The sequence below is a fragment of the Protopterus annectens genome, chromosome 4.part0, assembly GCF_019279795.1.
Source record: "Protopterus annectens isolate FY-2018-M chromosome 4.part0, PAN1.0, whole genome shotgun sequence".
NCBI classification, from domain to species: domain Eukaryota; kingdom Metazoa; phylum Chordata; order Ceratodontiformes; family Protopteridae; genus Protopterus; species Protopterus annectens.
Window position 1 is genome coordinate 1,080,939,225 of NC_056733.1, and position 14,226 is coordinate 1,080,953,450.

Here is a 14,226-nt window from a genome sequence, read left to right on the forward strand (position 1 = left end):
AGTGGCTGCCTTTGCTAATGCACTACTATATGTCATATCAATATGAAAGGCACACCACGTACACAGCAAAAATGATCAAAAATTCGTGGCATGTGCTAATCAGTCGCACAAATAAGCTAAGACTCGCTGCTCATAGCAATTTGAAATAAAGTGCATTTACTGCCATTATTTGAACTCCCTCAGTGCTGTTTATATTATTAATTATTAGTAGAATTATTATATTATTAGTGTTATTGTTTGAGTTCAGACTATTCATGCATTGTACTGCTTGGGAGTTTCAAATCAGTTTGAGGGTTGTATGTTATTTTACAGCTGTTTGGTTTGCAGTGTGCACATGTGCTATATTTCCCTGATATATGTACTTTATTATCTTTTTTATGCTGACTGCTGCAGTAGGTCCCTTTGCTAATGCTTTTATAATGATTCTTCGATGGGGCAGTTGGCTAGGCTTAAAATGGCCCACAAGGGCAGTTAGCCTAGTACTAACCTATGAACCTATATGCATTAAGAACAGTCTCCAGTTTCTGGGGGGGGTTGTATTATCTTTTGATTGGTCTCTTCCCACATACTGTATCTTTAACTACCGTAAACAGAATTTTTTTTAATCCATACTCCTAATTACTTCATTTTATCCTGTCTACATAAATGTTGGCATTGCTGAACTAATTTATGTGTGAGTATATAATTTATGGCTGTAGCCTTTGTCTTATCTTCATTAATTTTGTTTCTTGAAAAAGCTTGAAACTGTCTTATTCCATAACACTGAGGTGTCCTTTAGTGGATTTATCAGGTACAAAATAATATGTGCAAATAAAGCCAACTTTTCTTGATTACAACATGAAGTATATCCTGGCATTACTGATTCCCTTATTTTCTTTGCCAGTGTCTCTAAATATAAAGCAGGTAACAAAGGGAAAGGAGGACGCCCCTGCCTGCTTCCTCTGTTCAAAACAGCTTATGAGAGAGGAAACATTCCACCTTAATTTTTGCCTCTGATCCTTCAGACATCCTTCAAATTAATCTTATTATTGTTTGAAGGAATGCAAATGCTTCCATTGCCGTACTCATAAATTCCCAGCTTACTCTGTTGAATGCTTTGTGTGCATCGAGATCCACTAACAACAGTAATATTTTCTTACATTTTGCTTCCCTCTGGATCATCATTGTTCTGTTAATGTTGTAAAATGTTTACCTCCTTTCCACAAAACCACATTAATCCATATCTATCACGTTTGTTTCATCTTTGCCATTCATTTAATTAGTATAGACATAAACACTTTGTAATCATTGTTTAAAATTGAAATGGGTCTATATGAAACCGGGTCTGATGTCTCTTTACAGTTTCTAGGTAATGCAGCCACCACAACTTTCTTTGAAGATGTTGATGCTTCCCCTCCTTTTAAAATATTGTTAAACAACATCTTCCAGTTATTTGACTTTCTTCCCTCCTAACTTACAAACCTCCACAGGAATATCATCTGTTCCTGGAGACATTCCGGAAGATTGATTATACATCACCATTTTTATCTCATGTACTCTTATCTTAACTGTTATTTATTGAGCCTTATCCATCTCTAACCTTGGCATAATTAAGTCTTCTATAAATATTTCCATATGTGCTGTCTCTGCATTTCCACATTTTTCTGCTTTATACAATTGTTATACAAATTTTGTCATATCTTTAATACCTCTGCAGGATCTGTGATTATTTTCTTGTTATAGGCTCCCTAACCTTTCTTTTGCCTAATCCATTATGCTAAAAGTTTTTATGTTGTGGAGTTACCAAAATATTTGCTTAACAGCAGTCTTTCTAAACCCATGCATATTCCCCAGATACTCTCTCATTTTCTCCTTAGCACTCTGCATCTGTGTCTCCTCTTATTCAGTGAGATTCCCCTTATTCTGTAGTACTTTAACCTTCGTCAGACCCTCTAAGTAATTCCTATTAATTCTTAGCCATATCTCTTTCTGGTTTATTTCTACCATATTTTTAAGCTTCCTTTTCATTTTATCCCACTCAGAAGGTATAATTTCTGAAGATATTTCTAGCTTCCTTAATAACACTCAAAATCTTTTCACTATCCATTCCTTATGTTCCTCTTTTTAACAGGTAGGTGGGGAAATCTTGAGTGTCTCATTTTTACTTCATTACCCTGCATTTTTAATCTTAATTTTTATCTGTGCATGGTGTGAAATAGTTAATAAATGTGAACGGAAGCTTTCAACTAAATGCGCGTGCCCCTGTTAAATATAATTTCTATCTGGTCTAGCCCAGTTATTGGACTTTGGGAAAAGATATGTAAATTAGGTTCATAGATGTTTACTAGGCTAACGACCACAGGGACCTTTTTAAGCCTAGCTAAGCATCCCAAATATCTGACAGGTTCTGATACCCTTGATAAGTGTAAGCAGGGGCTTGGGAGATTAAACATTTACAAGCAGGGGCCTGGGAGATGACCCATTTACAGGTTGCCTGTGTCCATTAGAGACATAGGTGTCAAACCAGGGATGAATTTCCCATTCCCCATCCAATGATGTGCAGGTTGCACTTGAATTGGGTTAGGGAGGAACTCTGCTTCGCATGGATGGGGAGCCTGTTCCAGAGATGGGGTAATCTCTGAGATACATACCTGTTTCTCCAGCAGGTCCTGTTTATATCACAGGTGAGGTTTAAGTCTTTAGAATGGGTAATTCTGGTGCTGTTTGTTTTGTGAATATGCAGGAGGTCCATCAGAGTGGGTTTGGACAATGTCCTGTATGTCAGGCATAGATCTCCCCTCAAAGCCTGTAGGAGACAGAATACAGGGATAGAGCCTTAAGGCAGTCTGTATAGGACATTTTACATTAGCCCTGTACTCTTTCAGTGAGGAACCTCTGTGGATGTTCCAGTTGTTGGATATGCCTGGTTAGGTACATACCAAAGCAGGCATTGTACTCAATGATAGCTCTGATGAATGCCAAATACAGTGGAACAATGACTTCCTTGGAGTTAGATGCCATACCTTTGTTTATGAGTTGCAGAGCATAGAAGGATTTCCTCACTACTGTAGACACATGATGGTAAGATTACTATCTGTGTGTGTCCCCTAATTCCCCGATTACTGGGTCAAGTCTAAGGGGTGTGTTGTTAATATGATAGTTACCAGGGGTGGATGACTTCCTGAAGAACACTATTATGCATTTCTTGGCATTTAGTTTTAATCCATGGCTCTGACACCAGTTGTTTTTCTGTGTCAGCCCCTCCTGGAGAACATTTGTGTCAGTGTGGGATTCAGTGACAGCTCCTAATATGCCATCATCTGCAAATTTAGTCGGCCAGAGATCACTGACATTGGCCTTGACTTCAGAGAAGTAAATGCCAAAAAGAAGCAGTCCAAGGACTGATTCCTGAGTGACTGCACTTGTGACTGGCCTCTCTGTAGAGGTGGACTCCCCAATTTGAACTTCCTGGGTCCTGTCTGTGAGCCAGTTGGCTATCCACCGGGTGACATATGAGTTTGTACCTAACCTTTTGAGTTTGTCAACAATCCCTGAGTAGGGTATTTTGTCAGATGCTTTGGCCAGGTCAAGGTAGGTAGTGTGAACCATTTTGCCCTCATCCATTGCTTTGGTGACCTCCTCAAAGAGGTCCACCAAGGTGAGTAGGCATGATCTGCCCTTGATGAACCCAAACTGGGTTGGGTCCAGTGTTTGGAGGTTTACTATATCACTGTTGATCATTTCTATGATCATTCCTTCCATGACTGACTAGTGAGACTTATGGGCCTGTAGTTTCCAGAGCCTGTAGATGGCCCACCTTTGTGCAGCGTGATGACTGTTGCTGTCCTCCATTCATGCGGCATGAAGCCCGTTTGCAGGCTGTAGTTAAATAGCAATTCCAGAGGCCCTGATAGGTTATGTTTCATGCTATTTAGAAGATATCCAGGGATATTGTCTGGGCCCATTGATGCAGTGTTCTTGGCCTTAGAGAGAGCATTAAGGACCTTTTCTCTAGTGATGTATTTCCTCTGGGGTTGCAGACATAGCTAAAGAATGCCTTGTGGTTGTTCTTGGCCTGGGAAGCCAGATTCACCTCAAATTTGGCTTTGGTAGTCTTTATTTGTCCTCTGAGATGTTTTAGTTTGAGAGTGCTTTTGTCCTGCTGGGTGTTGCACCTCCTAATTTTTGCCATGATTTTCTTCCTTCTTTTATATATCCCATTGATTTTGTGGTTCCATTGGGGTAAATTGTTTTTTGAGTTAGTTCTGTACTTCTTCCTGGTGGGTACAGCTCTTCTGTACAGCTATTAACATGCTTGTATAGGGTTTCTGTGAAAAGTTCTGTATAGGCAGCAGTGTTCTCAGCATTTATAGGGGCTTGCAATTTTGCCAGGTTATCACTTACTAGCAAGAGGTTAGCCCTAGAGTAGTCCCTGAATATTCCAGGTTTAGCTGGGGGTCCAGGTTTTAGTTTTACTTCAAAGGAGACCATTTTGTAGTCTGACCTTACCAGGGAAGACATTACAGTAGGGGGTGTGGGGTCTATATCAGCATATTGAATGCTGAAAACGCCAAATGCAATTTCATTGAACTGAAATGTTCGAAATCTCAAAAGAGCGAACTGACGGAACATCGATTTCTTTCCCAGGGAAAGAAATCGGTGTTCCTTGCAAAAAAATGTTTTTTAATACTTTAAACACTGACAGAAGTGGGGGGCTTTGCTCCGCACTCCCCCCAACGTGGGTGGCTGTGTCCCCCCACCCCCCTACTTAAATATACTAACTCCGAGACCGCACCACAGTGGAGGAAATAGCAAACTCCAATGACGGCCCACCAATTTTTTTTCCCTGGGAAAGAAATCGATGTACCTTCAGTTCGCTGTTCTGAGATTTAGAACATTTCAGTTCGATGAAATTAAATTTGGCGTTTTCAACATTCAAAATGCTGATAGGAACCCGGGGGTGTGCAGCACTCTCCCATATTAGTGGTGACCAGATCCAGTATGTATGCACCCCTGGTTGTGGTATTGACTCTATGGTTCAGGGAGTTTGTGTTTACAAAATCCAGGACTCTCTGTGCCTGTACATTTGGTGTCGTATGGGATTCCCAGTTAATAGTGGGGTTATTAGTTGCCCATGAGTATGCACTCCTCTCTATAATTTGCATTCTTACCTTGGTTTTCACAGATTGTTTTTCTTAGCACTCTCAACTGTGTTCTTCTGCCATGTAATGCTCCCATAATCCTTTGCTTCCTTAAAATCATAGGTAGATTCGCCATCTTTAATCTTTCCTATCCTTCCGCTGCATGGTTGCTTCCCCTTGCCATACTATTATTGTTGTGTTCACACTAGTCAGCCCTATTGTGTATGTATACACTATATTTGCTTCCTGTATTACTAGTACCGTAATTTTCCATGATTGTTCTTTTTACTTTTATTTTTCAACTTGTTCCTCTTATTTCTACACTTGCTGTACCAATATGCTTTTTCTAGTTCAAGAGCTATCTGTACTGTTGATATAGTGATTTTTATCCATTCTGTACAGCTGTGTTTTATGAATGATATTCCTGTATTTCTGTATGTTTATTGGACCCCATACTAGTGTTTGATCCCCGTTTCAGCATTTGATGTACCAACCTGCTTGTTCTAAATTCAGTAGCTTGATGTAATTTTTCATAGTGTGATGGTGTTTACTGTTGCCGTTTATTACAATTGTTGATGCAAACCCTCTCTAAAAGTATAGAATGATGTGTCTTATCAGTAGTTCATTGGATTATTACTTAGAGTGGGCTAATATAACTGTAGTCACTCCTTCCATATGCTCCAACTCAAACTCGTATAGTGACGGCATATCACAGATTTCCTGCTCTCATGTTAACATTATACATTTTAATTCTAAATTGCAGTGCAACTTATAGGCTATCTTATTCCACACTGTTTTTAGCTATTCTAGTGCTATGTTTTTTGAATTACTAGGTTAGAACTTTTTTTGCTGAAATATGATAGTGGTATGGTAGGATTCATCCATGTTCAGCTGTTTTGTTGTGTGGCCTCATGCTGCTTCTGAACTTAGGCAACAGCGTCTACCAACAGAATGTCATTGTAGCTGCCTTCCTTTTCTAATAACTCCCTGTTATAATGCCATGTTCTGAGCAGGGTCACCATATAGCTTTAGTTGGATAAGCTGGTTTACTCCCCATTCTGTCACTATTTGCCACCAGTGTTTGTCCATTGGTGTGAGCACATTGCCTTATCTCTGTTTGCATCTCATGAATGACACAAGCAAACTCATACTGTAACAAGTGTTTTTTCAACTATCTATATAACAAAAAATGTTTAATGGTATACCTTTTAAACTGTTTTATACCATCTGTTAAACACTGTTCCTATTCTAGTACTACATTTCCTGCTAACTCCTACCCTCCCTATCTTTTCACTCCCCTGCTCTTCTATCCACCTATCCCTTGGTACTTTCCTATGATAAGCTTCCAAATCTAAGTCAAAGACTCCCTGAAAAAATTCTATATCCTTCATAACCTTTCTTCCTGCAGCCTGTCCATCTCACTCTTAGTTCTGTTCTGTATTCACTGTTTGGCTGGCCACATCTTTTCTTATTTTTCTGTATGTATTAAACACTATTTCTCCACTTCTAGTCATTCAAATACATCTGCTCAAGATACAGCCTCTCATTTACTTGGATGAAAAAACGAGGCAGCTGCTGGCAAAAATTTAAGACTGTGCAACTGCTTGCATGTACCCTAAAGTATGCTTTAAATTTGAATCTGTCTACACTATAAATAAATTGCAAGTAAACTCACAAGACCAGTACTTAACTATAACTTGAACTTGGAACTGGTGCTGACCCAGTGTGCATACACACCCCTTGATGGTCTGTTTTCCCTTTTTTCCTCTTTCTATATAGCAGAAGTGGTTAAGTACATCCCTGATTAATTGGCTTATCTCCTAGTTTCGGGACTGCTGTGCCTAACATAACTTACCTGTTAAAACTCTATCTCCCCAGTTATTATTATACACCCATTTTTATTTAGGACATAAGGATAACTAAACTAGAAAGACTCAACTGTTGCAAAGTACTGTCAACTGCAGTCCTCTCTATAATTTGCATTATTACCCTGGTTTTCACAGATTGTTTTTCTTAGCAATCTCACCTGCATGCCTTCCCACTACATTCAACCCAAGCATCCGCTCCCCTACCCTACCCCCATTTCCCACCTACCTCTACTATCTCTACATTTATACTTCATCAATCCCCACCTCCTGCAGCACAGTCCTATTACACCTATTACTCTAAGTTCCCACCCATTACATCTCAGTCCAGTCATATCTGTTTACTGTAAGTAGTTAACTTGCACAACACTACCTCATAGCTTACTAACCACGTCATTTCATTCTCTTCCTTTCTGCATCTAGTATCATCCTTCTACATTTCTTCCCCCATACATCCTAGTCAGTTTCATTACACCTAAGTCATGTCATCCTGCTTTTTCTTTACTATCCTCTTTCACCTCTTCGTATATCTCTTCACATGCAAACCTCCAAGAGAATATACCTTTCATGCCTCTAATACCATTAACTCATAACTCAGTTCCTTGTTTCCCCCAAGCTACTCCAACATCTCCTCTAGCTTGTTTCCCACTTCCACATTCCTATACTATAAACCTAAAATAATCAAATGCTGCATAAACTATAAATCAAAAGTAATCATCGTCCCAGCTCCCTAAAATACTGAATCTGTCCTTTACTGTCATCCCTCATTTCCCAGACATCCACCCAAACCCAGGTCCCACATAAACTGTCAACCACAAACGACAACCTAAAACTCTAATGGTAATAACCAACAACCTCAGGAGCATAAGAAATAAAATCTCCAACTTCTACACCTGGATTAACAACTATAAACCAGATTTCCCAGCTGCCGCTGAAACCTGGCTAACCCCTAAAGTGAAAGATACTGAAATCCTCCCTCCAGGTTGTGACATAATTAGATGCGATAGAACACTCAAGAAATGAGGCAGAATTGTCTTACTTTACCCAAACAATTATACTGTTAACCCCTTCCATTCCTATTTTTTCTAATGCAGAAATTCTCATCTTTTTCCTTAAAATTAATACATCAAAAATGTGTGCATCATTGTTTTATACATACTTCCAGGTCAAAGCATTCCAGTTCTTGATGAAATGTTAGCTTGGGTTTCAGACTCTGTCATAATGAAACAGTCATACTAGGTGATGTTAATATAGACTGGTATTCTCTCTCCTCAAGCAGCCTGACCAGTAGCATAAATCTCTTTGGCTTTACCCAACTCCTGAATTCTTCAACAAGGCACAGCAACAATAATGCTCAACAATGCATCCTGGATTGGATACTAGTCTCTAGCCCTTCTAACTACTACTTATCTGGTATGCTCTGATTCTTTAAGTGACCATTCAGCAACTTATATAGATAGGGCTTCCCTACAGTTATATAAAGACTATAAATTTAAATCCGCAGATAACCTTAAAAAATTCACACAGGATAGTTTCATTCAAACATTAAACACTATAAATTGCTCTTTCATTCAATGTCTTCCCCTTAATGAAGCTGTCAAGCAGTCCAGCACACTATTCTTAAGTATTTTAAATTCTCTTGCCCCACTCCGAGCAAAACATATTAAACATAATCCTGCCCCTTGGCTGACCAAATCCTGCAAACTACTCATGAAAGAAAGCGATCAAGCATAGAGTATATGGAATAGGAACAAAAATGACAATGATTTACAACTATATAGACATCTTTGTAACAGAGTAAAAAAACAAGTCAGTTATGACAAAAAGCTCTTCCACACTACTTCTCAAGACATTTACACACATAACCCATAAAAAATTCTAGGCTTCTGTCTCATCCTTCCTCATCCCATGAACTAAAAAGAACCTGAACCCCTATCCAGAAAATGTGCCACAACAAACTGCTATCAGGTTTAACAATTACTTCCTAGAATGCATAACTAAACTCACCCCCAATCCTTGCTGCACATCTCCCACCCTCATATACTGACTCCCCTAAACCAATTTTCCCAGAACTCCACCAAACCTACTTGACTGTAAATTATCTCATCCATTTTCACTCTCTTCCACGTCCACCCCCCCCTTTTTCTTTCAAACCTGTCCCTATATCTTATCAAAAAAGTACTACTCAAGCTTAAACTATGCTCATCATCTGTACATACTGTCCCACCAGAATACCTAAAACTTGCTACTGATGCCATAGCCTATTCTACCAGTATTCTTATTAACAGATCTATAGCAGAATCCCTTGCTCCAGACCTATGGAAAAGATCTTACATAATCCCACTGCATAAAGGTGGCAATTTGAGTGGAGTAACAGATTTCTGACCTATTGTCATACTCTCCCCCATCCATAATTCTTGAAAAATGTATTCACCATCAACTACAGCAATACCTCCTATATAATAACCTGATCTCCAATACCCAACATGGCTTCCAACCTGGTCACAGTACATCCACAGCCCTGTTGTCTTTCACTGATAATGTAAGTAAAGCAAGAGACGTTGGCAAACTTATCAGCTTTATTTCTTGACCTATATGGTCTCTTACTCAGGACTTCTCTCTGAACTCTCCAACCTTGGCTTTTCATTCCCCGCTATTAAATGGTTTCACAGCTACATCACTAAGAGACAGCAATCAGTAAAATGGCAAGGGGATACCTCACCACTGCTGCCTAACCCAATTGGTGTCCCACAGAGAGATATTCTTGGACCTCTACTGTTTAATATATTTATTAATAACTTTCACACAGCCTCTGGATAAGGTACTTTTATTCAGTACGCAGATGACTCCACCATCATCTGCTCCTCTTCAATGCTAACACAACTACAGCTAAAAACGCAGCATGCTTTCACCTCAATCGAAATATGTCTCACTACAGCTCAAGTCATACTCAACCCAAACAAAACTAAACTCCTCCTTTTCACTCTTAAATCACTCACCCCTGATCCTCCTTTTCACTCTTAAATCACTCACCCCCTGACAAAACGCCATTCGAATATTTTATTTAAATAAAACTAAAATTGAAATGGTTCCCCAAACCAAATTACTAGGTGTGACTATTGATGACAGACTAAAGCTTGATATACATGTTCAAATTTGCATCAAGGAAACACACCAGAAACATAGCTTATTATATAGGAATGAGCATTTTCTGAATACTGCTTCTAAAATCACACTAGCCAGATCATACCTCCTATCCTGTCTACTTTAAAGAACCCCAATTCTGAACAACCTACAAACATCCTTAAAATCCAGGTTAGAGAGCTGGTATAACAAAATCCCAAAGTTTACATTGAATGCTAAACACTTAGCACACCACTGCACTATACAGTCCATCAACTGACTTGAACTTCCCAACCTTCTCTCCTATTTCCAATTAATGACTGCACATATTATTCGCAAGTCTTTATCTTGTCCAGCCATCAGTCATTTCCTTGACCTGCACATCCCAAACAGAAGTCTCAGGTATGGAAACAAACAGCTCCTCACTGTTTCCAAACCTTCCACTTCTTCCAACCAAAGTCTGTACTCCTACTTTGTTGCTAAAGCTTGGAACTCCCTACCACTTAACATCAGAACAGCAACTAATCTTTCTTCCTTTAAATCCTCACTAAAAGTTAAATCCTGGATATGTTCCTGTTTCCATCCCAGATGAAACTGACTATGTTTGTACTCTCTCTTCTTTGTAGCTCTCTCTGCTCTTTCATTTACACTTCCTCTCTCTCTCTTTCTCTGTTGTTCTGTCTCCTCCTCCATACTGATCTAGCCTTTCTTATATGTGCACATCTTTGCAACTTGTACAGTTTTAGTACTGTGTCTTCCCTCCCTGCTTAAGCAATGTATAATATTGCCTCCCAACTTCTTATATTCCTCTCTTTCTGTCTCTCTAACAGCTCTATCACATCATCTAACTGTACTTTACCCCATCCTATTGCCCTTTTTAACACATGGCCAATTAATTAACTTCAGAGCATAAAACAATCTCCTTTTCCTTAACCCCCTCTCTCTTTTGCATCTCTACATTAAAAGACTGTACTAGAATGCCTTTTCTATCACAAAGACTGTACTATAATACCTTTTGTACCTTAATGTACTGTATTACCTGCTTCTCACATGTCTTACTGTAACTGTTTTACTGTACTGTATTTCCTTCCTCTTATGAGTTTTACTATAACTGTAATTAATACATGTGTGTGTGTGTGTGTGTGTGTATATATATATATATATATATATATATATATGTGTGTGTGTGTGTGTGTATATATATATATATAGATATATGTATATATATATATATATATATATATGAGATCCAAGACCCTATCATGAGGTGGAATGAAGGAAGACAACACTGATGCCAAATTATGGTAAGACATAACATTTTAATTTACACACACACATCTATAATGCATTTCTGTATATTTATATCAACTTCCCAAAAATTAAACCATGTTTTATTTGCAGTTGTGAAAGTCATCTTTTTAAATTTTGATGTTGAGCATACCGGTTAACTGTACAGATTTTCACAGGCTGTCCAGAGTTTTGCCTGATATTGTTGGTCTGTTTCTCATAAAGTTGTGGTTTTCTGGCAAATCATTGAGGGTTGAAGTCAGAATTATGCCCATCAGAAACTTCATGCTAATGCAAAACTTTTTACGCTATCAACTTTGTAAGTTTGTAAGAGCAATATTTAAAAAGTGCCCCTATTTTTGGACCTTTGTACCCCATTATTGATAGATTTGTCCACATTTCTTGCTTTAATAGTTTGATAGGTGTGATATATGAGGGTGCATTCCCAATATCATCATGCCAGGTAACATTATGATGTGATCTCAAGGAGATGTTTTTTCTAGATCATAGGAAGATACCTAGCTAATGGTCCTAGGACCCTTACAAGCCTAGCCAAGTTCTACCCTTATTTCCACGATCAGCACCCATTGCCCCTGTCCAAGAGGGACACAGGTGGTACCCCCAGGGTGAATTTGCCGTTATCCATCTAATCATCCAGATTGCGTTTGAAGAGGGCCAATGAGGTGCTGTGTTTGACATGAAGTGGGAGTCTGTTCCAAACATGTGCTAACCTCTGGGAGATAAATCTGTCCCTCCAGCAGGTTCTGTTAATGTCACATACCAGGTTATGGTCTTTAGATCGAGTAACCTGTGTACCATTTGACGTGCAGGTATGCAGCATTTCCAGTAAAGCAGGGTCAGAGATTGCCTTATATGCAAGGCAGAGATCGCTTGTGAGTAGTCTGTATGAAACAGAATAAAGTGACCGTGATTTCAGAAGATCCACTTAGGACAGATGCTGAAGACCTTGAATTTCCTTTGTGAGTAACATTTGTGGTCTCTCCAGTTGCTGCAGGTGCTTGGAAAGGCACATACCAAAAGGGGCGTTGTACTCGATTATTGGCCTGATGAGGGAAGAGTACAGGGAGATTGTAACTACTTTTTTTCTGGAGGCAATGCCCTTAGTTATGAGATGAGCAGTACAGAATGCCCTTCTTACCACTGTGGAAACATGGTGATCAAAGGTAAGTTAATATCAACCTGTGTACCCAGGTCTCTCACCACTGAAAGCATACTTAATGTGTTGCTATTGATGTGGCAGTTAGCAGGAACATTGCTCTTACCGAAAGGGATGATGATACATTTTTTTGCATTGAGTGTAAGGCCATGCCTTTGGCACCAGTCATTTGTTTGTGTAAGACCCTCTTGTAGGATGTTGACATCATTTGGAGATTCTATGACCGCTCCCAGTTTGCAGTCATCAGCAAACTTTGTCAGCCACAAACCTTTAGTTTTTGCTTGTACTTTGGAGAAGTAGATTCCAAACAGTAGAGGTCCCAGGACTAATCCCTGTGGAACACCTCTGGTTACAGGTCTGCTGTTGGAGGTGGACTCCCCTATTTTCACTATATGTGTTCTATCAGTGAGCCAGTTAGCGACCCATCTAAATATATAAGGGTTGATACCTAGCTGGGTGAGTTTGTCAATGATGCCTGAGTGGGGGGGGATAGTGTCAAAAGCCTTGGCTAAGTCCATGTAGGCTGAATCCACAGATTTCCTGTCATCCCAGGCCTTGTTGACTGTCTCAAAGAAGTCCACCAGATTTAACAGGCATTCTTTCCCTTTGACAAATCCAAACTCAGTAGGGCATAAAAGGAGAATGTGACATAAGAGCAGAATTGCTAAAAATGAGTATATTTACAGACTGTAAACTCTTAGTGAATTAACAAGTATTAATATATTTTTTCAGAGTGTCTGTTCTGTGACTTTGTCTTGTAATTTCACAAGTACTGTCGGGACGTCACTGGAAATCACATTTCCAAGTAAGTACTAGTAGACACAACCATAAGCAACATAAAGTGGAAACTGTAGTACATTATAGCACAAGCATACATTATGGCACAGTTGGCTTCTGCACCCCCCTCCCCCAAAGAGTAAGCCTTCATGACACTGTACATAATCTGACATCAGGATGGTTGAGAAAGGGACATGTAACAAGACTTATTTTTAAAAGTGCTACTTTTGCAATGTATTATGTTGTACACATCAGAAAATTATTTTACATGTGGTTTCTATATTGTGTGTATGCCATGCACCAAAATGAGTATGCAAATCCAAAAATACCTCTCCTTACATGAGACTGTAAGCCTCCACATCTGTGTGTGTGTGTGTGTGTGTGTGTGTGTGTGTGTGTGTGTGTGTGTGTAAATAATCATTGCATATATGGAGTAACAGAACTGGTGAAGCAAAGCTGGAGTGATTTGGGGGATAGTGGTGTCAATGCAGTGGGGTTGCTGCAACATCTCTGGGGTGTCCGAGCTGACATACGTCAATAGTTTTTGCACCTCTTAACCATCACAGCACTACTTTTGGGAGAGGGAGTCAGAGACCCAATGTTCACTAACATGTATAATTTGTGTGTGCGCGCACGCGCCTGCTAGTCAAAATTTAATGAACAGCAAGATTTGCAGCTGTGGATTTGCCCACATTAACCATGTGTTTTCTCTGTGTGTGTGTGTGTGTGTGTGTGTGTGTGTGTGTGTGTGTGTGTGTGTGTGTGTGTGTGTGTGTGTAAACCAACTATAGAGCAAATCTGTACTGACACCTGCTTTCTGCCCTGCTGAGGGGGAACACATGTGTATGTGCAGTGGACTGGCTGCAATAGGTAGGGA

At 39.4% G+C, this 14,226-nt stretch overlaps 1 protein-coding gene across 3 annotated transcripts in view; it reads left to right on the forward strand.

Moving 5' to 3' along the window:
- Window positions 1-14,226, forward strand: part of TMCO6 (transmembrane and coiled-coil domains 6) — a 518,761-nt gene that overhangs the window by 383,231 nt on the left and 121,304 nt on the right. The window contains exon 9 of one of the 3 annotated variants that reach the window (XM_044069021.1): window positions 13,305-13,377. The exons of the other annotated variants lie outside the window; for them this stretch is intronic. Coding sequence (XP_043924956.1) covers window positions 13,305-13,377 — 73 coding nt within the window. The remainder of the gene's footprint in view (window positions 1-13,304; window positions 13,378-14,226) is intronic. 3 annotated transcript variants of the gene reach the window in all.